Raw genomic sequence first — 14,563 nt, forward strand, 5'->3', positions numbered from 1 at the left:
TCATTTAGTTTGTTAGCTACCTGAGAAGGATTGTTAACAGTTGAACCATCGATATCAAGTGGACAAATCTGATTCATCCCCTTCCTTCTAGAGTTTACATAAGTAAAGAACTCTTTGCATCCCTTGCCAAAGATTTCTCGTAATCTGCCTTCGCATGCCTAACCTCCTTTGTAACTTGGTTACAGATCAACTTGTATCTATCATAGGCTTCTGTGTCACTTGTTAATTTATAGGTATCCCATGCATTTTTCTTTTCTGCCCTATGTCTCATTAGTTCATCTGACATCCATTTAAGCCTAAACCTTGAACAATATTTCTTAGTTGGTATGTATAGCCTAGTAGCTTCCAAGATAAGTTCTTTGGATGCGTCCCATTTTGAATTTGCTGTTGGTAACATCACCAGTTGGTCCCACTGTATAGAATTTAAATACTGTCTCAGTCCATCGTAGTCACCGTTACGAAAGCAATAACCCTTCCCTTTACCCCGTGATGGTAGTTACCTCTTTGAGTAAATCCCACTTCAGCACACTGTGATCACTGCCACCTAGTGGTTCCTTTATCTGCAGATTCTTAATGTATGAAGAATCACTAATGATAATCAAATCAAGAGTATTAACTCCCTCTAATTGCCTCCCGAACATGCTGATTTAGAAAACAATCATCCAATAAATCCACAAAAGCCTTGCTAGTGTGGGAATGACCAACCCACAAATTCCAATCAATATCTGGGAAATTAAAATCCCCCATTATAAGCATCAGAGTCATTAGGCCTATAGCACACTCCTACTCTCAATTTTGATCTCCCAATGCTTACGTCACACCAAACTGACTCGACACTGCACTGTCCAGCGATGTCGACTGGCTTCACTTCCTTGGATTTTATGTGTTTCTTAACTAATAGCATAACCCCTCCTCCCTTCCTATCCTGTCTATCCTTTCTGTAGACGTTGTACTCCCCAAATTCCAGTTCTGCATTCCTTATATCTGTGTGACACCACGTCTCTGATATCCCAACAATATCTGCCTTTGATGCTTTGAGCAATACCTCAAATTCATCAAATTGATTTACCAAACTCCCAGCACTGGTGTACATGTATACTTGCGTGTACACCAGTGCTGGTGTATACTTGCGTGTACACCAGCACTGGTGTACACGCAAGTATACATGCACCTCTTTCTATTCTTAGCTACTCTAACACAACCCATGTGTTTACTTGTACTGCAATGACTCCAGCAGTCTCTGAAATATCCTGCATTTTGTTTTTCAGGCTTCTGCTCATACCAATAGAAGCAGTGCAAGAATCACTTTCACCTCTGCCAGTGGCTACTGTTAATCTATTAGTCCTTGTATCCCCCCCAAGCTAGCAGTTTTCTGACCCACCTAACACTGCCTCGATAGCATCAGCAAATATTCTTGCACCCTTTCTATTTAAGTGTATCCCATCCCTGTAGAAGCAATCTCTCCTGTTAACAAGTACAGACCAACATTAACAAGTATCATGCAGAATTGAGATTTGTCAGTGGCAATGGTGAACAATAAAGGAGATAGACAGAATACGAGAAGTGGTGATGCGATTGGCACCAATGAAGTCAACTATTATAACCAAGGCTACGAAATACAAATCGGTTTTTACAGAACAAAAACTATATAATATCGGCGTAAAAAAACACCATAGACAAAAGACAGTACAAAATCATGTGTTTTTTCTTTTCTTATGTGCCACTCTGGCTACTTCACCGCTGTTCCCAGATAAAGTTTTTAAACTGAACTAATTAAAAATATATAACTACTTTTCTTCTGAGGATATTATGTGGTTTCTAAAACTTTGGCATATCAGGGATAGTAGCAATATTTTATTTCTCATTCCTGAGTTATGTAAAACTTGACTAAGTTAGAAGTCCTGGAACGTATCTCTTACATATGTCGGGGATTTACTGTATTTTTGGATTAACCGGGAATTTTTTTTTTTACCATCTATCCCGGAAAATCAAGAGTCTACTGTACATATATAATAAACAACATGCTGTTTATTATATTACATTTACATTACATTTATATATTTAAAATTTGACATCTTTTTATTCAAGTTTAGTTTTCATACAAAGAAGCAAACAATCTTCACATCATTTTTTATAACTTAATGTGTGTTTAAATAACCACCTACTAGGAATGGGTGAAAAAAATCACAGAAAAGTCACCTCCCCACAAGTATAATTACAATAATAATCATTCATACATACATACATTGTACCCACTGAGTTCCAGTCGCTGGCAATAAGAAATCAATTACCGAAATTTAAACTTTAGTGGAATTCATTTTGGGAACCAAAATTTTTTAAGAATGTAATTTTTGGTGCACCTAGCAAAAAATTTAGTTCTGTGTTTCTTAGTGGTAATTATTCTTTTATTATATCCCTTTTTAGCATGGTTACTAGTCTTAGTCATCAGTCTCAAATATTTGCATATCACCTATAAATAACATTTTGACTAAAACTGTGCTAAAATTGTGTTTGATAATTTATCTTATGCAAAACTAATTTTTACTACATCACACTAACACTCAAAATAACAAAATTAATATTCTGGGCAGCATTCATGAGTACTTATATGATGATGTAAATAATACCACATTTTCTCAAATACCATATGCCATTAAATAGGTCATGTACCTCATTTTTTAAGACAAAAAAATTTAAAAAATTATGTGAATTTATTTTCTAAAGGCAGCATTTCCAATTTTTTCTGTCTCTTGAATTATTTTCAGTTATTCAATAACTGTGAAAGATCATATTCACAATGCTTTAGTATTCATGTTTAGCAGAATAGATACACAATATTGTTATTTGGTTTTTTTTTAGGAGCATTAGCAACTAAGGCCATATTGCTCCGGGGATATGCGGTGGTCATTCCCTGACCTTTCCACATCCTCCGTATTTGGTGGTCACGGGCTCGAACCCTGGTCTAATCAAGAAGCGTGTGCTGCGCACTGCTGCTCCTGCCCACCTGGCTACAGAGGCACTGATACACAATATCTTACAGATATTCACCAGTAAACTTAGAAAGAATCAAGTTGCACAAAGTGGGCTAGGCAATTTATATCATGGGTAAGGGAATGTGACAAATGAGCATGTCCCATTACTCCACTACCTTTCATTTCCACTACGCCGTAAACAATACCAGCCTGTTATCTATCAGTTTTGGTTCCATTAAAAATCACATGATCCTGATATTTGTTTCCTAGCAACATGCATAATTCATTATGCATGTTGCTAGAAAACAAGACATTCGTTTCCAAGAGAGAGAATGTAACTTTTGATGTAGTGCACCATTCCAAATTGTGTTTTAATAATAATCGCTAATAAATAAAATACTTCTTTTTAAGGATACCAGCCAGAAAGGCAAATGAACAAATGCTAAAGTTAATAAAAATGCAGTGTTTTTATTCTCCTGTCTGGTTGTAGCCTTAAGAGAAATCACAAGCTTTGGATTAAATTCACAAATAAGCTGCACCCTCAAATTTTAGGTTTCCTTTATTTTAGAAAAAGGTGTACAGGATATTTCAGAAAATAATAAAATACAATTTTAAAAAAATATATAAAAATATCAACTTACCCTAAATCCTGCCTGCTGAACTTCATGAGCCCTGACAACATGGGATAAACCATTCTTCTGAAGAAATGCCTCCAATGCTTCAAATGTGAACACATGAGCAGTGCCACGCTTTAAATTTGGTAAAAAACCCTGATTAACAGACAGTTCTTGTAGATCCTCTGGGCTTAAGCGATCCTGGCTAAAGAGTAAAACTGGTTTACAAAGAAATAAGAAATAAATAGCAATAGATGTTTCTTACACTGGGGATGGCAACCTTTCAGAGTAGTGTTGTTGGCTCACTCATGTGAGTGTGTGTGGGGGGGGGGGTTCTCAGGTGCCAATTAAACACTTTTGAAACAAGGTGAGGGGCTTTCTGAAATGCTTTTAGAAAGTTTCACTTTTGAATTAAACTGGAAGAGGCACGCCTGTTTTGTTGCAACTTTCCTGTCATAAGGAATTTCCAGCTGTTTTTGTTGGCAATTCCTTATTAAAATGAATAAATGAAAGTGTCCTATATGGCACTCAAGATAATCTCAATATGCTGCTTTTTGACATGAAGTGCCATAGGTTGCCAACTCCTCTTACACAATGTAATGATTATTAATATTTATAGAAATGCACTGAAACTCAGTTATAACATGCACCACAGTTCATATAGCATATATTTGTAATACCTATGAATGTAAAAACATGCATGTATTAATATAATAAAAGTGTCAATGTAATAAGCAAATGTGAACACATACAGATAAGTAAAAGTAAATAAAGGGTTTACATATTTAACATATGAGAACAATATAAAAATATATATAAATAAAAAAATAAAGTAAGCAAATAAAATTTTTCTTATAGATACATCATTAATCATTCCCCTTTTTACAAAGATAATTTATAAATGTGGTCTGTTTTGTGGATTTTAATTTGAGATCTCAGATTATGTTTCCTTTTATTACACTTAGCACATTAAGAACACCACTGGAGGTATCACTGTTTCCAAAGAACTCAATTAGTCTCCACAGCATCCTGAGTTTGTAAGCTCGTAGAGATTTGGTAGTGACTGCATCTCCAATGAATTCAATGCGGTCTTCATCACTACCTCTTTTGTTTAGTAGAACCTCTACAAGGTGTGGCTATTAATTAACAAGACTGTTATAATAAAATAAATATAATGAAATATTTCGAACCTTACAAGTTATCCCATTAAAAATAATTTCCTCCGCCTTGCACACTGTTCCTTACATTTCTTCCAAGTACATGTTCTGTAAGACCTTTTAACAATTTAGTTTTTTTTTTTTTTCTGAATGTCTTCAATGGACTGAAAATGGGTTCCCTTAAGTATACTTTTCAGTTTAGGAAAGAGAAAAAGTCACAAGGGGTGGGTCCAGCAAGTAGGGCACATGTTCACACAAAGGGACTTATTTTTAAGACAGTAACTGGTGAACAGAGTGTTGTGTGCTGAAGCATTGTCTTGATGGAGCATCCAACAATTCACAATTCGGGTCTTTTCCTTCAAATTTTTTTCATTCAGGCTTGTCAGAACTTCAGTGTAGTATGGGTGATTGACAGGTCTAATTTGGTAGGACATATTTGACCCTAATAATTCCTTTAATATCAAAGGAAACAAGAAGCACATTTTTCATTTTGATATTCTTGCTTTTTTTTTTGGCCTGGAGGATTGTTTTGTCTTCCATTGCATTGACTGACTTTTAGTTTATGGGCCATGCTGAAACAGCCAACTTTCTTTGCAAATAATTTCAGTACTCAGTAAGTCTTGATCTTCAATTTTCTTCAAAATATCTTCACAAACTTGGGAGTCTTCCCATTCTTTGAGCTTCATTCAAAATTTTTGGCACCATCTTGGCACACACTTTTCTTATGTCTAACTGTTTGTCCATATTGAATTCCCATGCATATATTCTAATGCTTAAATAAAGATCACTTGTAATCAATGTCCACATTTTCATCAGTTTTAATGGATACTGGATGGCTTGGTCATTCATAGTCTTCCACATTCTCTTTCTCAATTCCTTCTAAAAATTGTTTATGTTTATGCCATTTAAACACACCAGCTCTTGACATAGTATCTTTCCCATAAACCTGATGAAACAACTCATTAGCTTTCATTGTTCTGTTCTTTGTCTGTCATTTTTCCAGCAAACAGCAAAAAAAAAAAAAAAACACGCAGTGAAAACTTGTTTCACTGCAAAGCAAATAAGCATGTTGGAAAGTGACTTGGCAGAAAACTAGACACACACACACACACACACACAAGACAACCGCTGTGCTTGTTTCACAGATGGCACTTGGGGTGTAGTGGCTGCATGTGCAGTCTCATTATTTAATAGTCACACCTCGTATATATCGCTTTCCATTGGAATTCCAAGAGTTATCAAATCATTATCCACAAGAACAAAATTGCCAATGTCAGTAAGAGCAGCAGTTCCCAAACTGTGAAGCAAGTTGCCCCAGGGTGACACGAGATATTTTAAATTTTTGATGGAAACACACAGATACTCAATACCTGTCTAACACTGTGCGAACTACTAGCTTTAGGTAGTTCACAGTTTCAACATTACTTAAGTTGTTTGGACCTAGCTATTTAATAAACGGAACTGTTAGGTATTTCTTTTAGTCCAGGGGCACTGTGAAAAAATTACTGAGATACTAAGGGTGCTGTGAACCAAGAAGGTTTGGGAACCTCTGAGTTAGAGGGTCAAAATTCGTAATTTCCTTTTGTTTCAGACATTCTGATAGAAGTAGTCAATCATCATTTTGGTCATTAATGGAAAATTCTTCTGGAAAAAAAGCAGACTTCTGGAAACAGTTTATTACCACTGCAGATGTAACAGTATGCCATGCATTTTTCATCAAATGAATTCAATCCAATCCAGAAATAAACAGTCATGTAATCCTTATTCTCTTCAATCAATCAGTTGGAGAGCCAAAGATCACTTGAAATAATTCTTGAAGTTTTTAAATGCCTACATCCATTATTTGCAAAACAGAAGTTGCATTTGTAGGCCAAAACCCCAGTTCTATCTTAGATAAATCCTGCATATGATGTTGCACTAGGTAGTTATCCACTAGGAGTAAAAATTCTTTATTCCTGAATGTGTTGTCCCACTTGCACACATATTGTTGAAAAAATACTGGAAGTCATCCATGACTTATTACCAACAGAGGGGTTTTTTTTTTTGTCAGTTCGCACATATTAAAACCATTAAACAGTTCTTAGGTCTTCTGTGCTAACAAATTTTTCACCTTTAAATTTAAAAGCTGTATCAGGTGTCATGTTATAAAACAGTCCAGTTTTGTCTGCAATGTAGAGGTCATCTTTCCTGTAACCTTTCTTATATTCTACTCAAACATTTTGCATCCTTTCACTTGCCATTTTATAATCTGCTGATAGGGCTCTCCACTGACAGTATTCTGCTGATTTTTAAAACACTCAGGCCATCCATTGTTACTAGTGTAATTCTTGTGGCCTAATTGTTTAGCAAATGTTTCTGCCTGTACTTTTAAAATGGGACCACTGATGGGGAATCAGCATTCCTCTGCAACTCAAACTATTCCATCAGTGCTTGCTCAACATCACCCAAGCCAAATTTTCTCATTTTGTTTGAAGTTGTAGATAAAATCGCTTCTTTGTTTTTCCAAAAAGTTGAAATTGTAGATGATGACAAATTAAATTTTTTGCACACTTCGTTTTTTTTTTATTTTTATTTTATATTTTTTTTATGAAAACCTCAAACATGAAAGGTGCTAAAACCTATAGTATTTTATACTGTGCAAGGGTTAAAGATTGAGAAAATAAAAGAAAATACTTGTTGACATTAGATGTAAATTTCTGTAGATTTTAATTTTCAGGAAATATATGTGAAGGGAGGCTGTTCCAGAAAATGGAATTCGAAAAGATAAATGAGAAAGAAGGAAAGTTAGCTTTGTGAGTTTGAAATTAGACATTAAGTAGACGTTGACTGGTTGTGGACGAGAGAGAGAGAGAGAGAGAGAATTATAGAAGCCAACTTAGAAGAAAGGTGCCCATGGAAGTATCTATAGAAAAGGCATACAACAGAAACAGAATTTCAGTGAGACAGAGTGGAGAGACTTTGTAAGAGATGGGTCATTAATTAATTCTCAAATGAGCTTAACTTTTCATAGAAAGACAGACACCTCCTTTTATTTATGGGCATATTACTTAAAATATAAAGTTATATAAATCAAACATTTGATGCCAAGGAAATATTTGACCTGAAGAAATCTGAAAAAAGCAAACTTCCATTTTTTAAAGGTTGGCACACTATTTTGGCCATAGTGCACTAACTAAATATGATATGTTAGTTCATAAGATCTTATTGTGTATTAAATTTTGCACAACTGCACACGTTCGGGGGTTGATCTGCATGTCATGTAGTATCTATAGAAAAGGAATACAACAGAAACAGAACTTCTATGAGACAGAGAGTGGGGAGACTTTGTAAGAGATGGGTCATCAATTAACTCTCAAATGACCTTAACTTTTTTTTTTTCATGGAAAGACAGACATATCCTTTTATTTACAGGCATGTTATTTGTTGAAGACACAAGGTCTCCACAATTTTTTTCACCAGTGCCAGTAATTTTTGGTAAAATCCAAACACAGCACTGTACATAATGCTACTAAATGATATGGCAAGCTCAATTCTTGCTAAGTGCTTACTAGATTCAGTGGCTTTCACTTTCAATACCGTTAAGATAGATGTCACATGCTGTTGTTTACAAAAATTTGAATCACAGCTGACAAATATGGTAACTGATTCTCCTCTCAGAGATAAATGTTTAACCCCAGGGGCTCACATCTGGTGAGTATGGGCTTGGAACACCCAGGATCCTGAGCTAGATATCATCATTCTTCTCTTTCTTCTTGACTTCCTTCTTTCTCTCTCTCTCTCTCTCTCTCTCTCTCTCTCTCTCTCTCTCTCAATTTTTTTTTTTTTTTTTGCCTGGTGCAGCAAAAGCCTCAAGCTTCCTTGCACCATATGGCTAATAATGATAATGATCTATGTGAGTTTGTTTCCCATGGAAAATGTTTCATTGATGTACTTTTTACTGCATCTCTAAATGAGGTTAATAGAGGAGAAACCAAATGTCTATGGTAATTACTTTTAGATAAGTCCTGTTCATAAAAATTTAATGGTCTAAATTGAGGAAATATACCACATAAGGAGAACACAATAGCTCAGTGGTCCATACGTTGGAAACAAGTCGACTAAGTTTGCTCCATATATCTGATATTAACATATGAAGCATGATAATAACAATTTTCAAGCATAATAATAACAATTTTTTGAAGACTAAATGCACAAGACATATGTTATGGGTTGAAGTTAACTATATAATATCGGTGTAAATACACCATAGTTTACCCATAAATTTAACTACATAAGCAGTGTAATGGCATCGTTTGATTTTATCTCATACTGTAGCTACCTTCACAACGAGATACAAGGTATTGCATCTCGTTGTGAAGTATGTAAATAATGCTTCTCTAGTAGAGGAGACTACTGTTATTTATTCCCGAAATGCGTCTGGGTGGTAGTTCCCACTGAGAATAAATAACAGTAGTCCCCTCTACTAGAGAAGCATTATTTATTCGAAGTAGTGCAATATCTGGTTTCTCGTTGTGAAGGTAGCCATAATATGAGATAAAATCAAACGATGCCGTTACACTACTTATGTAGTTAAATTTATGGATATTTATGGTGTATTTACACCGATATTATATAGTTAATTTCAACACAACATATTATGCCTTGTGCATTTAGTCTTCAAAATATCTTATCTTCACCATTTGGCATCTCTCATATTGTGGAATTAACTTTGCAACCGTGATGGCATGTCTACATTATCAGGATACCTGCCTGCCCACTGATGAGTGAGCCAACAAGCTCCAAAACGCATCTGGGTCATTGTGCCCACTGAGAATAAACAACAGTAGTCTCCTCTCTAGAGGAGACTACTGTTATTTATTCAAAGTAGTACAATACCTGGTATCTCGTTGTGAAGGTAGCCACAATATGAAACAAAATCAAACAATACTGTTACACTGATATTATATATAATAATAATAAAGAAACATATCAAAATAATGAATGATGAACATCAAATACTGTACTTAAACAATGTTTCCTAGCATGCAATGTTTCTGCTGCTTGTTTTTAAAGATATAAAGTTATTTTAATTAAACATTTCATGCCACAGAAATATTTGACCTGAAGAAATCTGAAAAAAGCAAACTTCCATTTTTCCAGGCTCGCACACTAACTATTTTGACCATAGTGCACTAACTAAATATGGTATGCTAGTTCATAAGATCTTATTGTGTATTACGTTTTGCTCAACTGCACATGCTTGTGGATTAATTTGTATGTCATGCAGGGTTAGCAATTCCATTCGCTACACCTGATATGGACAGAATTCAGAGACCTCTTAAAATTTTTCCAGTCCAGTAAAATTTTAACCCAGTCCTCTCCAAAAATATCTTCTATACTGAACAGTGGAACAATAGGCTTGATCTATTTCAGAGCCTCCAAAATGGCAGAGGAACGAACAAAGCAATAAGTATACATTTAAAGCTTCTTCAAAGAGAGAAATAGCTAATTTCTGATAGTGTGCTAAAGTGAATAATCATTTGAAATGTGTTCATCAATTTTTAAGGAGCGATTGTTGGTTAGCTACGACGAAAGACCATGACCAAAGCTCATGGGTGAAATTAAAAGAAATAAAAACACAGAATAAAAAAAATGTACTATCACAGAAGGACCCATTTTCTGGTATCACAGCCACATTCCCTGGCCCAGTGAATAGATGCAGACAAATTGTTAATGAATCTGAACTGATTTTCAAATGTTCAACATGCTTCATGTCAAAATGGCACTCACACTTGCCAGTTCCTTATTAAAAGCTATTTGCTGAACTTTTGTTAAATCATTACTTCTTGTCTTATTTGATTCTTTTTGTTCTCTCTCTCTCTCTCTCTCTCTCTCTCTCTCTCTCTCTCTCTCTCTCTCTCTCTCGTTTCTACAAAGAATGGTTAAAGAAATCATTTAGAGAAATTGTTTTTACTGAATTTTTATTTCATTGGAAGGTTTTTTTCAGGAGTTCTGTTAGTGTGTGATAAATGAATTATTCTAACAAATGGAACAGATAATTTTACAAAAACATTTTTAAAAATAACTACTCCACTTGAACCTTATGAACATGAAATTTTATATTTTGTGTTCATATCTGCAGTAGTATGACTGTAATGCTAACAGCACTATTGACATTTTCAGAAAAAATGGATGAAAAATATTCATGTGGCTGTGTTATGTGTGGAGAATTGTCTTTTAAAATCCTAAAAAAAAAAAGCCATAAATATAAAGGATAGCTTATATTATGAAACTATACATTTTGATCCTACTCCAACAGTCTCAACTGAGGGTCTTAATTTTAGCTATTGCATTAACATAAGCAATAATAGTTAAACTATTAGAGTACAACCTGCAAACAGCATCAGCAATTCAAAATATATGGAAACAAAGGGCAGATACTTAAGTTTTCCTTGTGTTTCTCAAACCCTCTTTCACACACACATTTGGCATGGATGGTTGTACTGTCATCGTGAAAGTAAACATGCAATTTTGCAGGCATACCAGATCAGCAATAATGTAGATGTGCTCTGGCAGTCAAAATGCCTTCTAGAGGGATCAAGAGAGCAAGTGTATTCCAAGAAAACACCCTACACCATTACATCTCCTCCAATAGCTAGTACTGTTGGTAACAGGATGGTTCCAGTGCCTCATGTGATTTGCTCCATATGTGCATTCTTCTATTGGATGTGAAAAGCGTAAAGTGGGACTCACAGGAACACATGAATTGCCCCCAGTCTTGCTGTATTCATCCTTTGCATTCCTAGTACCAACATAGCCATATTTTCTGGCTGGCATCCAAGATCAGTGGCTTCCAATAAAGCTTCCATTCTCTTTGAAAGCCCATCTCAATCTTGCCTATTTCCCACTGCTTTGGAACTGCTGTGAACTGGTTTGGGCACTAGTCAGGTCACATGCCATGGCCTACTGATTTACGTATTTTTACATAGATTGTAGCATACAGCTCAAACCTTCGTGGTACTAGTAAAGTAGACAGCCAGTGTATATCAGCCACAATAAAATTGTTACAATGAGGTTATAAATTTCTCTGGCCCTACCCATACAGAGTATAGGGAGAAATTCATTAAAAGCTAATAAAATTTGCCTTCAGCCAGCGGGTGGTTGGTTGGTGGAACAGACTTCCATCCCTTGTCGTGGAAGTTGATAGCCTAAATAAGTTTAAGGCTCAGCTGGACAGGTATTTCAAATGAACAGAGGGGTGAAGTGGAAGTGGTTTTTTTTTTTTTTTTTTGTTTTTTGGCTGATGCTGCATAAGCTTGCTTTCTTGCATCAAATGCCTCTACTAATGCTAATATTTCTCAAATGTAAATATTCTAAAATATTTATAAATGATTTTTATTGGTTAGTTACCTGATTGGATCACTCCACATTATCTCCCAGGCCAAAGGGCTAAGGTTTTCAGGATCAGCAAGAGGCTGTGGAATTTTATTAATAGCTGATATTAATCCTCCACCCAGCCATGGAGGTGGAATACCACCATGTACACAAAACACCTAGTAAAAGCAAACATTATTATTTGTTACATTCTGATTACCATTTCATGATTTATGCAGATACTTATTGCAGCAGTAAAAGGTACTTTAATGAAATATGGGAAAAAATCTCAGAAGAAATCATTTAGTCTTTTTGTGAGTATTTACTTTTGTAGTAGCAAAATATTTAAAAATTCAACCATAAAACATATAAAGGAAAAGAATACATGAATATATTTCAAAAGAGAACAGGATTACAGATTTTGATATTTTGCCAGGATAGGGACTGGTTATTATACTGGAAGAAATATTTTAAAATAAACAAATTGTTTTACATAAATTGTTCAAATAATCCATTTCATATTAAAAAAAAAAAAAAAAAAAACCCTACATTTTTAATGGTAAATTTTCCATAGTAAATTTATTTACAATGGAAAATTTTAATTAAAGATAAAAATGAAATTTTTTCATTCATTTCATCTACCGAACAAGGACGTAGCAAGTGCAAAATGCCTAAATTGTGAATATCCTTTAGTGGGAACTGCCTTGCATACCTAGTTCCTTCAAGGGTGATCACTGAACATTCCAATATCTGGAAAATTTATGTAAATACATGAGTTGGATAAAGTACACAAAATCCTGAGCACCAAGTTGGTAAATCAGCAAAGGTAAAGTGATGCTCCTGCCTTGGGCAAATTTCACCAGAAAACACAAATGTTTATTAGTGGCAGGAAATTAAAACTTGCAAAAACAATGGGCTTAAAAAGAACCAGTCACTTCCAGTTCTGTAAAAAGGCCACACAGAAAAGTTAAGTACACAAAGAATTATTTACCAAATAGTTTCACTTTGAAATTGTTCATCGCACCTTTAATGCAGCCAAAGGTTTATTTTCTTTAAAAATAAATTTTTAATTATATTAGTTTTTAATAAACTTTAAGTTATTTTAATAATCGTTATTACTTACTAAACAGAGAGGATATCATCCTTGGGCTGTATCATATGGATAGCATTGGAAATTAAAAGTGGCAAAATAAATTTTGCATTTTTTTTTTTTTTTTTTTTTTATGGCTAACTGAACAATTACAGGTCCTTGATGCTGTCGCAGACATTCTCTCAGATATGCTAGACAAGCTGTGCTTGCTACCTGGGAGTCTAAAACGCTGATGGAACTGATATTCGGGTGACACTTCAGTCAAGTGGGCCTAATTTTGGTGAAGTCCAGATGGTCTGTTACAGCCAAATCCTCTGCTTGCACCTTCACGATGGTGGGACTGTTAGTAATCCTGGGTATAACCCCCCATGTGTAAGCGCACTGTGGGTGACCACCCAGGTGTGAACCAACGTAAGCAGGAGTCGAGGTGTGGCACCCACACCACATAGGGGAATGCCGCACCTTTGTGTTACCAGGTAATACTAGGTGGTAGATGACTCTCATAAACTGGTGTAATACCACAACTTTGCTTATTGGAGGCTTGAGGAGGTGGAACCCATGTCTAGTCTCCAGAGCAAAGTTCTGGTCAACCCCCCCATCTCTTCCATCATGCAATATGATTGATGTGGGCTTAGAGGGGAACAGGTATTCTGTGTGTTATCAGACACTCAGTCTAAAACACTGATGGATCCAATATCTTTCTATTACAGAAGATTTAGGAGAAGTCCAGTTGGCCTGCCTCCCTAAAATCCACTCACGCACACCTTCTCGATGGTAAGCCCTGTCACTTAGGTGGCAACGAATGTATAGAGTGGTTCTCTTCAAGATACCTGGTCAGCGTGAAAAGGAAAAGACCAAGCCCTCCAAGCATATGACAGCACAATGAAACAAATGGCCCTCAGTCCCCAGCGGCTTTCAACTTTCCCTCTTATGGCAGCGAGAGGATCACAGTGGAAGCAGAGGGTCTTAAGAATTTCTGGGTATGACCAGGCCATGCATGGAAACTGAACTGGGCCTGTTACAATGTAAGATCGCTCATCGGTGACGACAAGATATTAGAGCTGGAAAAGGAATTAGAAAATGTGAATTGGAATATCATCGGTTTGGCTGAAGCAAGAAGGAAAAATGAATCACTTATAAGTTTATCAAGTGGAAATCTGCTGTACACCAATGGAAACAGTGAAAGGAGCGAAGGTGGGTTGGCTTTCTGGTCCATAAAGATATAAAAAAAAACAACATTTTGGATTTCAAAAGTACATCACCAAGGGTGTCAAGACTACTACTCAGGATTTCTAAGAGGTACAAACTAAAGGTTATAATGATTTATGCACCAACATTGAGCCATGATGATGAAGAGGTTGAAGAAATGTACACCAA

The 14,563-nt window shown here is 35.5% G+C and overlaps 1 protein-coding gene across 3 annotated transcripts in view; it reads right to left on the minus strand.

Annotated features, from left to right (window-relative positions):
* Positions 1-14,563, minus strand: part of LOC150086027 (uncharacterized) — a 228,680-nt gene that overhangs the window by 17,507 nt on the left and 196,610 nt on the right. For all 3 annotated transcript variants that reach the window (XM_090373659.1, XM_090373657.1, XM_090373658.1), the window contains exons 16-17: positions 12,133-12,275; positions 3,614-3,791 (exon numbers count right to left, since the gene is read on the minus strand). In XM_090373659.1, coding sequence (XP_090229785.1) covers positions 3,614-3,791; positions 12,133-12,275 — 321 coding nt within the window. The remainder of the gene's footprint in view (positions 1-3,613; positions 3,792-12,132; positions 12,276-14,563) is intronic.

The sequence above is a fragment of the Mastigoproctus giganteus genome, chromosome 5 (genome assembly GCF_048544385.1).
Source record: "Mastigoproctus giganteus isolate SK-2022 chromosome 5, ASM4854438v1, whole genome shotgun sequence".
In the NCBI taxonomy this organism is placed as follows: domain Eukaryota; kingdom Metazoa; phylum Arthropoda; class Arachnida; order Uropygi; family Thelyphonidae; genus Mastigoproctus; species Mastigoproctus giganteus.